This window comes from Salvelinus sp. IW2-2015, linkage group LG4q.1:29, assembly GCF_002910315.2.
Source record: "Salvelinus sp. IW2-2015 linkage group LG4q.1:29, ASM291031v2, whole genome shotgun sequence".
NCBI classification, from domain to species: Eukaryota; Metazoa; Chordata; class Actinopteri; order Salmoniformes; family Salmonidae; genus Salvelinus; species Salvelinus sp. IW2-2015.
In genome coordinates, this window is record NC_036842.1 from 57,744,786 (window position 1) to 57,759,456 (window position 14,671).

At 48.0% G+C, this 14,671-nt stretch overlaps 1 protein-coding gene across 3 annotated transcripts in view; it reads right to left on the reverse strand.

Annotated features, from left to right (window-relative positions):
- LOC111960963 (transcriptional enhancer factor TEF-3-like) overlaps positions 1 to 14,671 on the reverse strand; it is a 33,972-nt gene that overhangs the window by 5,692 nt on the left and 13,609 nt on the right. For all 3 annotated transcript variants that reach the window (XM_070442982.1, XM_023983114.2, XM_070442981.1), the window contains exon 9: positions 2,943 to 3,083. In XM_070442982.1, coding sequence (XP_070299083.1) covers positions 2,943 to 3,083 — 141 coding nt within the window. The remainder of the gene's footprint in view (positions 1 to 2,942; positions 3,084 to 14,671) is intronic.

Sequence of the window (14,671 nt, forward strand, 5' to 3'; positions counted from 1 at the left end):
CCAGAGGTCCAGACAACAGGCCCTCTGATTTGACACACTGAACTCTGAGAAGTAGTTGGTGAACCAGGCGAGGCAGTCATTTGAGAAGCCAAGGCTATTGAGTCTGCCAATAAGAATGCGGTGATTGACAGAGTCGAAAGCCTTGGCCAGGTCGATGAAGACGGCTGGACAGTACTGTCTTTTATCTATGGCGGTTAGGATATCGTTTAGGACCTTGAGCGTGGCTGAGGTGCACCCATGATCAGCTCGGAAACCAGATTGCATAGTGGAYAAGGTACGGTGGGATTCGAAATGGTCGGTGATCTGTTTATTAACTTGGCTTTCAAGCAGGGCAGGACGGATATAGGTCTATAATAGTTTGGGTCTAGAGTGTCTCCCCCTTTGAAGAGGGGGATGACCGCGGCAGCTTTCCAATCTTTGGGGATCTCAGACGATACAAAATATAGGTTTAATAGGCTAGTTATAGGGGTTGCAACAATTTCGGCAGATCATTTTGGAAAGAGAGGGTCCAGATTGTCTAGCCCAGCTGATTGGTAGGGATCCAGATTTCGCAGCTCTTTCAGAACATCAGCTGTCTGGATTTGGGTGAAGGAGAAGTGGGGGGGGGGGCTTGGGCAAGTTGCTGCAGGGGTTGCAGAGATGTTGGACGGGGTAGGGGTAGCCAGGTGGGAAGCATGGCCAGCCGTAAAAAAATTCTTATTGAAATGATCGATTGTCATGGATTTATCGGTGGTGACAATGTTTCCTAGCCTCAGTGCAGTGGGCAGCTGGGAGGAGGTGCTCTTATTCTCCATGGACTTTACAGTGTCCCAAAACTTTTGGGAATTAGTGCTACAGGATGCAAATTTCTGTTTGAAAAAGCTAGCCTTAGCTTTCCTAACTGACTGAGTATATTGGTTCCTGACTTCCCTGAAAAGTTGCATATCGTGAGGGCTATTCGATGCTAATGCAGAATGCCACAGGATGTTTTTGTGCTGGTCAAGGGCAGTCAAGTCTGGGGTGAACCAAGGGCTATATCTGTTCTTAGTTTTACATTTTTTGAATGGGGCATGCTTATTTAAGATGGCGAGGAAAGCACTTTTAAAGAGCAACCAGGCATCCTCTACTGACGGGATGGGGTCAATATCCTTCCAGAATACCCGGCCCAGGTCGATTAGAAAGGTCTGCTCTCTGAAGTGTTTTAGGGAGCATTTGACAGATATGAGGGGTGGTCGTTTGACCACGGACCCATTACGAACGCAGGCAATGAGGCAATGATCGCTGAGATCCTAGTTGAAGACAGCAGAGGTGTATTTAGAAGGCAAGTTGGATCATGATGATATAATAGAGGGTGGCCATGGTTACGGATTTAGGGTTGTACCTGGTAGGTTCCTTGGGACGTGACCTGTGAGTCAGGGTGTGGAGTGTAAGTGGTGTCTTGTGAATTGTGTGGCCGTCTGTTCTAGACCACAGATTGTTGAGTAGTGAGTTGAATCCATCCCAACCACTGGTTGGGTTATTAATTTATTCTCAGACTGATAATCATTACGTTCACGAACAGTCATGATCTGAAATGTTGAGATCGCAGGTCTAAAACATTTATTTTCATGCCAATCCTGGAGTCTACATAAAAACTCGGTTGGTTGACCATCTCAAAATAATCCATATCAATTTCTGTTTATTTATGTACTGTAAACCTACATGTATGTCTGTCTTTATCTACACATCTATGGAATGTATTTTGTACTGTATATGCATATTGTATGTATACTAGGCTTGGGCGATATACCGTTTATACCTGGGTATTTCGAAATACCGATATGATTTTCAACACCGCAAAAAATAAACGGTATTCAAAATCATTCCATCAGTATTTCAGGGGTGGGTGCTACGCCACTGCTTATAACTAACTATAAGTTAAGTATAACTATATGTGTGTGTGCATGTGTGTAGGGAGGTACTGTGTACAGTATGGAGGGCAGGAAGGTCTGTGAGCCTCTGTCTGTAGACAGCCACTGCTTAGGTTAAGTATAACTATGAGAAATCTAAGATGTGTCAAATAAATGATATGCAGCTCAGGCCTCCAGCTATGCATTTGGTTTGCTAACTTACTAAGTGGTTAGATGTCAAGATCAAGCTTCTTGGTTACAGRAGAGACATTCAATCCCCTCCTGGATCAAGATCCCTGTTTCCTTCATAGTTTTGTACGTAACATAAAAAAMAATATAAAAATAAGTTTAAAAGCGGCACTTGTGTGCACTTCCGGTAATACCTTATTCCCCGGTATGGTATAGAAACGGTGTGACGATAAGAATATCTGGATACCACCAAACCCTAACGTAAACAGTATGTAGTGTGTACTAAACATTAGGAACACCCATGCTCTTTCCATGACAGACTGACTAGGTGAATCCAGGTGAAAGCTATGATCCCTTATTTATGTCACTTGTTAAATCCACTTCAAATAAGTGTAGATGAAGGGGAGGAGACAGCTTAAAGAAGGATTTTTAAGCCTGGAGACAATTAAGACATAGATTGTGTATGTGTGCCATTCAGAGGGTGAATGAGCAAGACAGAATATTGAAGTGCCTTTGAACGGGGTATGGTAGTAGGTGCCAGGCGCACCTATTTGAGTTTGTCAAGAACTGCAACGCTGCTGGGTTTTTGACGCTCAACAGTATCCCATGTGTATCAAAAATGGTTCACTACCCAAAGGACATCCAGCCAGCTAAACACAACTGTGGGAAGCATTGGCGTCAACGTAGGCCAGCATCCCTGTGGAATGCTTTCGACACCTTGTAGAGTCCATACCCTGACGAAATGAGGCTGTTCTGAACGCAAAAGGGGGTGCAACTCAATATTTGGAAGGTGTTCCTAATGTTTTGTACACTCAGTGTATACTGTATGTATATTTACTAGATCTCTATTCATGGACCTGGAACAATCCGTTGTTTCTCGCTCACCTCTACTTTCTCCACCACCTGCTTTCCGAAGGAGCAGACCTTGGTGGAGGAGGTGATGATCATGTTCTCAGAGCTCTCGTACTGACTGGACACGCCGTAGAAGAAACTGCTGTCGTCCTGCAGGTTGGCACTCAGATCAGCCTGCAGAGAGAATGGAACCACACACCCAGTCAACAACAACAGATCAGCCTGCACAGAGAGAATGGAACCACTCACCCAGTCAACAACAACAGATCAGCCTGCAGAGAGAGGAACCACACACCCAGTCAACAACAACAGATCAGCCTGCACAGAGAGAATGGAACCACTCACCAGTCACAACAAGAATCAGCCTGCGAGAGAGAGGAACACATCACCCGTCACAACAACAGATCAGCCTGCACAGAGAGAATGGAATCCACTCAACCCAGTCAACAACAAACAGATCCAGCCTGCACAGAGAGAATGGAACCAGTCACCCAGTAATACAACACAGATTCAGCACTGCAGCAGAGAGAACGGAACCACACACCAGTCAAACAACAGATCAGCCTGGCAGAGAGAGAATGGAACGCACACACCCAGTCACAACAACAGATCAAGCTGCACAGAGAATGGAACACATACTGACGCCAATTCAGCTAGACAACAGCAATGGCAAGTCTCGCAGAAGAGAACGTTGGAACACGACATATATTGACGAGACTGGAGATGGCGCCATCGTCATTGAGTCGAGACATAGAATGCAGAATTACAATGCGGTCTCCGGCGGTGAGCACTGGAGAGGAAGCAATTGGATGACGATATCTGACTCGAGATTTGATATTTGTAGGGATTGATAGAGGTATTTGATTTGCACGTCACGTGAATATGGCGTAGTAAGTCCCGGCCTGGCGGCACTTATAGGTCTACGTCACTGCTGTGGGGTAAGACATGACAATACTGGTAGTGAGAGAGGTCGCGAGCATGAGATGAGTAGATCGAGATATGCTGAGAGAAGCAGATCACCCAGTCAACAACAACAGATCAGCCTGCAGAGAGAATGGAACCACACACCAGTCAACAAACAGATCAGCTGCACAGAGAATGGAACACCCTCCCAGTCTCAACTACAACAGATCAGCCTGCACAGAGAGAATGGAACCACACCCAGTCAACCAACAACAGATCAGCCTGCAGAGAGAGGGAACCACACACCCAGCACACACAACAGATCAGCCTGCAGAGAGAATGGAACACACACCCAGTCCACTACAACAGATCAGCCTGCATAAGAGAGAATGAGACCACACACCCAGTACAACAACAACCGATCAGCCTGCAGAGAGAGGAACCACACAACCCAGCAAAACAACAGAATCAGCCTGCAGAGAGAGGAACACACACCCAGTCAGCAACAACAGATCAGCCTGCAGAGAGAGAATGACCACACACCCAGTCAACAACAACAGATCAGCTGCAGAGAGAGGAACCACACAACCGCAGGCAACAAATAACAGATCAGCCTGCACAGAGAGAATGGAACCACACACCCAGTCAACAACACAGACAGCCTGCAGAGAGAGAGAATGAACCACACAGCCCAGTCAACACAACAGATCAGCCTGCAGAGAGAGAAACCACACAGCCAGTCTAACACAGCAACAACAAGATCTACCTGCAGAGAGAATGGAACCAACACCCAGCAACAACAACAGATCAGCCTGCAAGAGAGAATGGAAACCACAAACCCAGTCAACAACAACAGATCAGCCTGCAGAGAGAGACACACACCCATGCAACAACAACAGATCAGCCTGCAGAGAGAGGAACCACACACCCAGTCAAACCACAACAGATCAGCCTGCAGAGAGAGGATGAAACCACACACCACCGCGCAACAACACAGATCAGCCTGCACAGAGAATGGAACCTCACCAGTCAACTACAACAGATCAGCCTGCTCAAGAGAGAGAATGAACCAACAGCTGCGGCAGTCACAACAACAGATCAGCCTGCAGAGAGGGAACCACACACCAGTCAACAACAACAGATCAGCCTGCAGAGGAGGAACCACACACCACACAACAAAACAACAGATCAGCCTGCAGAGAGAGGAACCACACACCCAGCAACAACAACAGATCAGCCTGCAGAGAGAGGAACCACACACCCAGCAACAACAACAGATCAGCCTGCAAGGGAGAGATTGAGACCACACACCCAGTCAACAACAACAGATCAGCCTGCAGAGAGAGGAACCACAACACCAGTCAACAACAACAGATCAGCCTGCAGAGAGAGGAACCACACACCCAGTCAACAAAACAGATCAGCCTGCAGAGAGAGATGAACCACCACCCAGCAACAACAACAGTCAGCCTGCAGAGAGAGAATGGAACCACACACCCAGTCACAACAACAGATCAGCCTGCAGAGAGAGGAACCACACACCAGTCAACAACAAACAGAGCGTCAAGAACGTATGCAGAGAGAGAAGGACCAACCACCGCCAGTCAACAACAACAGATCGCCTGCAGAGAGAGAAGGAACCACACACCATCACAACAACAGATCAAGCCTGCAGAGAGAGGAACCACCACCCAGTCAACAACAACAGATCAGCCTGCAGAGAGAGGAACCACACACCCAGGCAACAACAACAGATCAGCCTGCAGAGAGAAGAGAACCACACACCCAGGCACACAACAAACAGATCAGACTCGTGCCAGGATGGAGATGGAACCACACACCCAGTCAACAACAACAAGATCAGCCTGCCGAGAGAGGTAACCACACACCCAGTCAACAACAACAGATCAGCCTGAGCAGAGAGAGGAACCACACACCCAGTCAACAACAACAGATAAGCCTGCAGAGGGAGAAGAAACCACAGAGCCACCCACAGTCCCTACCAGCGAGAACAAGGAACAACAGATACAGCACGCACTGCGAGAGAGGAACCACACACCAGGCAAACAACAGATCAGCCTGCAGAGAGAGAACCACACAACCCAGTCAACAAAACAGATAACCTGCAAGAGAGAGGAACACACACCCAGTCAACAACACAGATCAGCCTGCAAGAGAAGAAGGAACCACACACCCAGTCCAACAACAAGAGATCAGCCTGGCTAAGAGAGGAACACACACCAAAGAACACAACAAGATCAGCCTGCAGAGAGAGGAACCACACACCCAGTCAACAACAACAGATCAGCCTGCAGAGAGAGGAACACACACCCAGGCAACAACAACAGATCAGCCTGCAGAGAGAGAATGGAACCACACACCCAGTCAACAACAACAGATCACCTGCAGGAGAGAGGAACCAACACACCCAGTAACAACAACAGATCAGCCTGCAAGAGAGGAACCACACCCCCAGGCAACAACAACAGATCAGCCTGCAGAGAGAGGAACCACACACCAGGCAACAACAACAGATCAGCCTGCACAGAGAGAATGAACCACACCCCAGACAACAACAACAGATCAGCCTGCAGAGAGAAGAACACACACCCAGTCAACAACAACAGATCAGCCTGCAGAGAGAGGAACCACACACCCAGTCAACAACAACAGATCAGCCTGCAGAGAGAGAATGGAACCACACACCAGGCAACAACAACAGATTAGCTGCAGAGAGAGAATGGAACCACACACCAGGCAACAACAACAGATCAGCCTGCAGAGAGAGGAACCACACACCCAGTCAACAACAACAGATCAGCCTGCAGAGAGAGGAACCACACACAGATCAACAACAACAGATCAGCCTGCAGGAGAGAGGAACCACACACCCAGTCAACAACAGATCAGCCTGCAGAGAGAGGAACCACACACCCAGGCAACAACAACAGATCAGCCTGCAGAGAGAGAGAATGGAACCACACACCCAGTCACAACAACAGATCAGCCTGCAGAGAGAGGAACACACACCAGGCAACAACACAGATCAGCCTGCAGAGAGAGAATGGAACCACACACCAGTCAACAACAACAGATCAGCCTGCAGAGAGAGGAACCACACACCCAGGCAACAACAACAGATCAGCCTGCAGGAGAGGAACCACACCCACAGAAAACAACAGATCAGCCGCAGAGAGAGGAACCACACACCCAGGCAACAACAACAGATCAGCCTGCAGAGAGAGGAACCACAACCCAGGCAACAAAACAGATCAGCCTGCAAGAGAAGAACCACACACCATCACCAACAACAATCAGCCTGCAGAGAGAGGAACCACACACCCATCAACAACAACAGATCAGCCTGCAGAGAGAGGAACCACACACCCAGTCAACAACAACAGATCAGCCTGCAGAGAGAGAATGGAACCACACACCAGTCAACCACACAGATCAGCCTGCAGAGGAGAGGAACCACACACCCAGTCACAACAACAGATCAGCCTGCAGAGAGAGGAACCACACACCCAGTCAACAACAACAGATCAGCCTGCAGAGAGAGAATGGAACCACACACACCAGTCAACAACAACAGATCAGCCTGCAGAGAGAGGAACCACACACCAGTCAAACAACGATAGCCTCAGAGAGAGGAACCACACACCCAGTCAACAACAACAGATCAGCCTGCAGAGAGAGAATGGAACCACACACCCAGCAACAACAACAGATCAGCCTGCAGAGAGAGAATGAACCACACCCAGTCAACAACAACAGATCAGCCTGCAGAGAGAGGAACACACACCCAGTCAACAACAACAGATCAGCCTGCAGAGAGAGGAACCACACACCCAGCAACAACAACAGATAGCCTGCAGAGAGAGGAACCACACACCCAGGCAACAACAACAGATCAGCCTGCAAAGAGAGAATGGAACCACACACCCAGTCAACAACAACAGATCAGCCTGCAGAGAGAGAACCACACACCAAGTCAACAACAACAGATCAGCCTGCAGGAGAGAGGAACCACACACCCAGTCAACAACAACAGATCAGCCTGCAGAGAGAGGAACCACACACCCAGGCAAACACAACAGATCAGCCTGCAGAGAGAGAATGGAACCACACACCCAGCAACAACAACAGATCAGCCTGCAGAGAGAGAACCACACCCAGTAACAACAACAGATCAGCCTGCAGAGAGAGGAACCACACCCAGCAACAACAAGATCAGCCTGCAGAGAGAGAGAGACCACACACCCAGGCAACAACAACAGATCAGCCTGCAGAGAGAGAATGGAACCACACACCCAGTCACACAACAACAGATCAGCCTGCAGAGAGAGGAACCACACACCCAGTCAACAACAAACAGATCAGCCTGCAGAGAGGAGAGGAACCCACACCCAGCAACAACAACAGATCAGCCTGCAGAGAGAGGAACCACACACCCAGGCAACAACAACAGATCAGCCTGCAAGAGAGAAGGAACCACACACCCAGCAACAACAACAGATCAGCCTGCAGAGAGAGAGAACCACACACCCAGTCAACAACAACAGATCAGCCTGCAGAGAGGAGGAACCACACACCCAGTCAACAACAACAGATCAGCCTGCAGAGAGAGAATGGAACACACACCCAGGCAACAACAACAGATCAGCCTGCAGAGAGAGAAGAACCACACACCCAGCAACAACAACAGATCAGCCTGCAGAGAGAGGAACCACACACCCAGTCAACAACAACAGATCAGCCTGCAGAGAGAGGACCACACACCCAGTCAACAACAAAGAATCAGCCTGCAGAGAGAGAGGAACCACACACCAGTCAACAACAACAGATCAGCCTGCAGAGAGAGGAACCACACACCCAGCAACAACAACAGATCAGCCTGCAAGAGAGAGAATGGAACCACACACCCAGTCACACAAAACAAGAAGCCTGCAGAGAGAGGAACCACACACCAGGCAACAACAACAGATCAGCCTGCAGAGAGAGAATGGAACCACACACCCAGTCAACAACAACAGATCAGCCTGCAGAGAGAGGAACCCACACCCAGGCAAACAACAACAGATCAGCCTGCAGAGAGAGGAACCACCACCCCAGTCAACAACAACAGATCGCCTGCAGAGAGAGGAACCACACACCCAGTCAACAACAACAGATCAGCCTGCAGAGAGAGGAACCACACACCCAGGCAACAACAACAGATCAGCCTGCACAGAAAGAATGGAACCACACACCCAGTCAACAACAACAGATCAGCCTGCAGAGAGAGGAACCACACACCCAGTCAACAACAACAGATAAGCCTGCAGAGAGAGGAACCACACACCCAGTCAACAACAACAGATCAGCCTGCAGAGAGAGGAACCACACACCCAGTCAACAACAACAGATCAGCCTGCACAGAGAGAGGAACCACACACCCAGTCAACAACAACCTGCCAGTCCCTCCCCCTTTTTTGAAACAGGAGGAGGTACACACAGGCCACACACAACATGTCAGTCATACCAATACGATAAAGCATTGTTCAAAGAACCTGCCAGTCTTTAAGAGGAGACCTTTGTAGTTCCGGACAGTTCAATCAAAAATCTGAAGAGAAACCTGTATGTTACTTCAGTCGTAACACATCAAGCTTTCTTTCAGTAATGCCAGGTTCTTCTCCTCAGTTAATATASTTCATTTTAAGGAACAGGGAACATGCGTGTGTGTGTGTCTTAGTTGGCTTTCCAAAACGTATTTCCCCAGTGTGACGGCTCAACAAAGCCTGCGACTGATTCTCTGCAAAGCCCAGCAGCCTCTATTGCTGTTGCCTGTGTTGACTTAGCTTAGGCTGCCAACCCAGCCACTGCATTCCCAAGATGCTGTGTCTAGCTGTGGTGTTAGACCCGTCTGGGCCTCTCCGCCAGGTGCATCCAACCTCCTGTCTGTCTGAGAAAGTAGTATCTTCCCCCTAACGGTTAAGGGAAGGATCTGGGTCAGGGTAATCTGATCCTAGATCTGATTTTACATTTAGACAAGGTGTCATCTCTGTCATGGTAGAGAAAGACAGACAAACATTGAGAGGGCTTTACCTTTTCCCCTCTCAGGCTCTTGTCTCCTAATTGGCCATTAATACAGCGCTCAGCCTCTCTTCATCGCCCTGCTCCTCGTCTTCATCCCTCGCTCCTGTAATTCTATCATTTGTCTTCATCCCGGGGCCCCGTGACCCTCCCAGAACCCACGCTCCCCCTCTTCTTTAACGGCCTGCGAGGGAATTCATCCAATTACAATCAACAGCCCACAATTGGCTGATTAGATCAGCCAGGCCGGGCTCCTGTGTAACAATTTACAAGGGCCGTCTCAAATCGGATTCTCCGGGCACTTCAAAGGCGCTAGACAATACGTTAGGACAGGGCCATGGGCACTACGGGGAGCAGGCTGGGCCGGCTGTGGAGCTGGAAATTCAATCTAGAATGCCATAGCTTTGGAGATGTGCAAGTAGCCTGTCACCGTCGCCATGACAACCGGCCAGAGCCTCAGGACGCCCCCAAGTCATGACCCGGCTGGCTGGATGGTTGATTGTGTGTGTTTTGTCATGGGTGCCATGAGGGTTAGGACAATCGGACCCACTATAATATGATGTGGTGAGGTATCTGACGCTAGCAGCAGTCATATGTGGTTGTTTTCTCCAGTCAGTCTGAGCTAGCTGTATATATATCATGGGTGCACAAGCACAACAGAGCACTGAAATTAAGAGGCTACCGTAATGAATGGCTTGGACACATTCCCCTCCCTTTCTCTCCCACTTTCATGATATATGGCTGAGTCCCTCCTTCCCATTTCCCCTGCATCAAATGCCATGGCTCTCAGCAGCTGCTTCTTCAAAGGGGGGAGATGGCGGCTTCATATGGGTGTCACTTACCAATGTCTTATCTCTCAACAATAAATAAGGCTTCAGAGGAGCATGTGAGGGTGACTAACACCTCATGTACAAGCCAACTGGAGGGGGAGATCGTTAGGGGGGGCACATTCTATATTTGGGAATGTAGAGTTGGGATGTAAAGGTGCGACTCTGAAAATCTTCATTCTGTAGAATATAGTGTGTATAAGTAATGTTTCTGAAGCAAGTTATGCACATTCTGCGCAAAGAAATGGTCAGAGAAGATGGTCACTCTCACTGTGCATTCCCTCTCTCTTGGTTGGGGGGAATCTATAAATAAGTGGATGCGTGTTTGGTGGGTTCCGCCTAATAGCGAGTTGACAGGTGCCCAGGCTCAGGTTTCACCAGTGAAAGAGCAACCCTGCCACTCTCCTGCCCAGGGCTACCGTCACACACACCACAATGTGTCCTCTATACCCACTGTACCCATGGGCAGAAAACAGCCAGGTCTTAACAGATTACTTTTAATTTGTTTCAAACAGAAATCGCTAATAAATTCCTTTAGCTCCAGTCTTAAAGCTATCCTAACACAGTTAAAGGCCCAGTGCAGTCAAAATGCTGTTTTCCTGTGTTTTATATCATATTGTACAACAGCTGACGAAACTAACTCTAAAAGTGTATATTTTTTATCGGGGTTATTTCCTGCTAGTTGGTTGAAAGTACAATCTACGCAGGACCTTCTAATCAGTAGATTTAGATGGTGGGGGGAGTTACGGCTTTCTATGGTGACATCACCATGTGGTAAATTGGTTAATAGAACAATAACAAAGAGAATTCTAAACCGATCTGCCAATAACAGCTAGTTTTCAGTTTTCCCCTCCCCACTCCGACAGTCCTAGCAAAATGCCTACTTAAGAAATATTATTTTGCTAAAAAGCAATTTTTGTCCCTTTTTAATGAAACTCTGTTACAGTAAGCAGGGCCGGATTAATACAGGGGCTTACCGGGGCTGAATCCCCTGGACCCAGGACCGTGGGGGGCCCAAAAGGCATCAAATTTGTTTGTTGTTGAAAAAAGTATACAAAAATATACAAACTGTATATATTACACAGTAAATACTTTACTGCAACTGCCAACCTCAGGAGGATTCAGGAGCCCACTCAATGAGTGTAGGGGGGGCCCTGCCTTGATTGGGTAACTGATTAATAAAAACAAAAAATGTAACTGCATAAATCAAGATGACTTATAGGTCAATTGTGTGAGTCAGGGGCNGCTCCTCGTCTTCATCCCTCGCTCCTGTGATTCTCTCATTTGTCTTCATCCCCGGGGCCCAGTGACCCTCCCCGAACCTGCGCTCCCCACTTCCCTAACGGCCTGCGAGGGAATTCATCCAATTACAATCAACAGCCCACAATTGGCTGATTAGATCAGCCAGGCCGGGCTCCTGTGTAACAATTTACAAGGGCCGTCTCAAATCGGATTCTCCGGGCACTTCAAAGGCGCTAGACAATACGTTAGGACAGGGCCATGGGCACTACGGGGAGCAGGCTGGGCCGGCTGTGGAGCTGGAAATTCAATCTAGAATGCCATAGCTTTGGAGATGTGCAAGTAGCCTGTCACCGTCGCCATGACAACCGGCCAGAGCCTCAGGACGCCCCCAAGTCATGACCCGGCTGGCTGGATGGTTGATTGTGTGTGTTTTGTCATGGGTGCCATGAGGGTTAGGACAATCGGACCCACTATAATATGATGTGGTGAGGTATCTGACGCTAGCAGCAGTCATATGTGGTTGTTTTCTCCAGTCAGTCTGAGCTAGCTGTATATATATCATGGGTGCACAAGCACAACAGAGCACTGAAATTAAGAGGCTACCGTAATGAATGGCTTGGACACATTCCCCTCCCTTTCTCTCCCACTTTCATGATATATGGCTGAGTCCCTCCTTCCCATTTCCCCTGCATCAAATGCCATGGCTCTCAGCAGCTGCTTCTTCAAAGGGGGGAGATGGCGGCTTCATATGGGTGTCACTTACCAATGTCTTATCTCTCAACAATAAATAAGGCTTCAGAGGAGCATGTGAGGGTGACTAACACCTCATGTACAAGCCAACTGGAGGGGGAGATCGTTAGGGGGGGCACATTCTATATTTGGGAATGTAGAGTTGGGATGTAAAGGTGCGACTCTGAAAATCTTCATTCTGTAGAATATAGTGTGTATAAGTAATGTTTCTGAAGCAAGTTATGCACATTCTGCGCAAAGAAATGGTCAGAGAAGATGGTCACTCTCACTGTGCATTCCCTCTCTCTTGGTTGGGGGGAATCTATAAATAAGTGGATGCGTGTTTGGTGGGTTCCGCCTAATAGCGAGTTGACAGGTGCCCAGGCTCAGGTTTCACCAGTGAAAGAGCAACCCTGCCACTCTCCTGCCCAGGGCTACCGTCACACACACCACAATGTGTCCTCTATACCCACTGTACCCATGGGCAGAAAACAGCCAGGTCTTAACAGATTACTTTTAATTTGTTTCAAACAGAAATCGCTAATAAATTCCTTTAGCTCCAGTCTTAAAGCTATCCTAACACAGTTAAAGGCCCAGTGCAGTCAAAATTCTGTTTTCCTGTGTTTTATATCATATTGTACAACAGCTGACGAAACTAACTCTAAAAGTGTATATTTTTTTATCAGGGTTATTTCCTGCTAGTTGCTGGTTGAAAGTACAATCTACGCAGGACCTTCTAATCAGCATATTTAGATGGTGGGGGGAGTTACGGCTTTCTATGGTGACATCACCATGTGGTAAATTGGTTAATAGAACAATAACAAAGAGAATTCTAAACCAATCTGCCAATAACAGCTAGTTTTCCCCTCCCCACTCCGACAGTCCTAGCAAAATGCTTACTTAAGAAATAGTATTTTGCTAAAAAGCTATTTTTGTCAATTTCTATGGAACTCTGTTACAGTAAGCAGGGCCGGATTAATACAGGGGCTTACCGGGGCTGAATCCCCTGGACCCAGGACCGTGAGGGGCCCAAAAGGCAGCAATTTTTTTGTTGTTGAAAAAAGTATACAAAAATATACAAACTGTATATATTACACAGTAAATACTCTTTTTTTTTTTTTTTTTTTACTGCAACTGCCAACCTCAGGAGGATTCAGGAGCCCACTCAATGAGTGTAGACAGCCTGCTGCCGCTCTGCTAATTATTAGATGAGGGGAGGTAAGGGGCCCACGTGGGCAACTGGGGGGCCCTGCCTTGATTGGGTAACTGATTAATAAAAACAAAAAATGTAACTGCATAAATCAAGATGACTTATAGGTCAATTGTGTGAGTCAGGGGCCTACACCCGCACCAATGTGTCAGAGGAAACACCGTTCAACTGACGACCGAAGTCAGGCGCCCGGCCCGCCACAAGGAGTCACTGGACCGCGATGAGCCAAGTAAAGACACCCCCGGCCAAAACCACCCCTAACCCAGACTTTGGGCCAATTGTGCACCGCCCTATGGGTCTCCCGGGTTACGGCCGGTTGTGTGACAGCCTGGGATCGAACCTCGGCCTGTAGTGACGCCTCAAGCACTGCGATGCAGTGCCTTGGACCGCTGCGCCACTCGGGAGGCTGAGCCTATGATTTCTTAATCCGGCCCTGACSGTAAAGTACTTATTTGTTACTCAGAAATTTGAGTGATTCTCTGCTTTGCTTCTCTATGATTCTAGTCAGAAAGCAGAAAGACACACTAACACAGTTTTGTACTGCAATCATTGTGTGGACCAAATAACTGATTCCCATCCAAAATTGTATTTTCCCTAACCCTAAATTGAACCCTAAACCCAAACCGTATCCCCTAACCTTAATTCTAACCCTGATTGTAACCCTAAACATTAAATAGCATTTTTCCTTGCGGGGACTGGCAAAATGGCCCCACTTGTCCAAATTGTCCTTGRAAGGACATCTGGTACCCAAAAGGATAGTTAAYGAAAAACACACA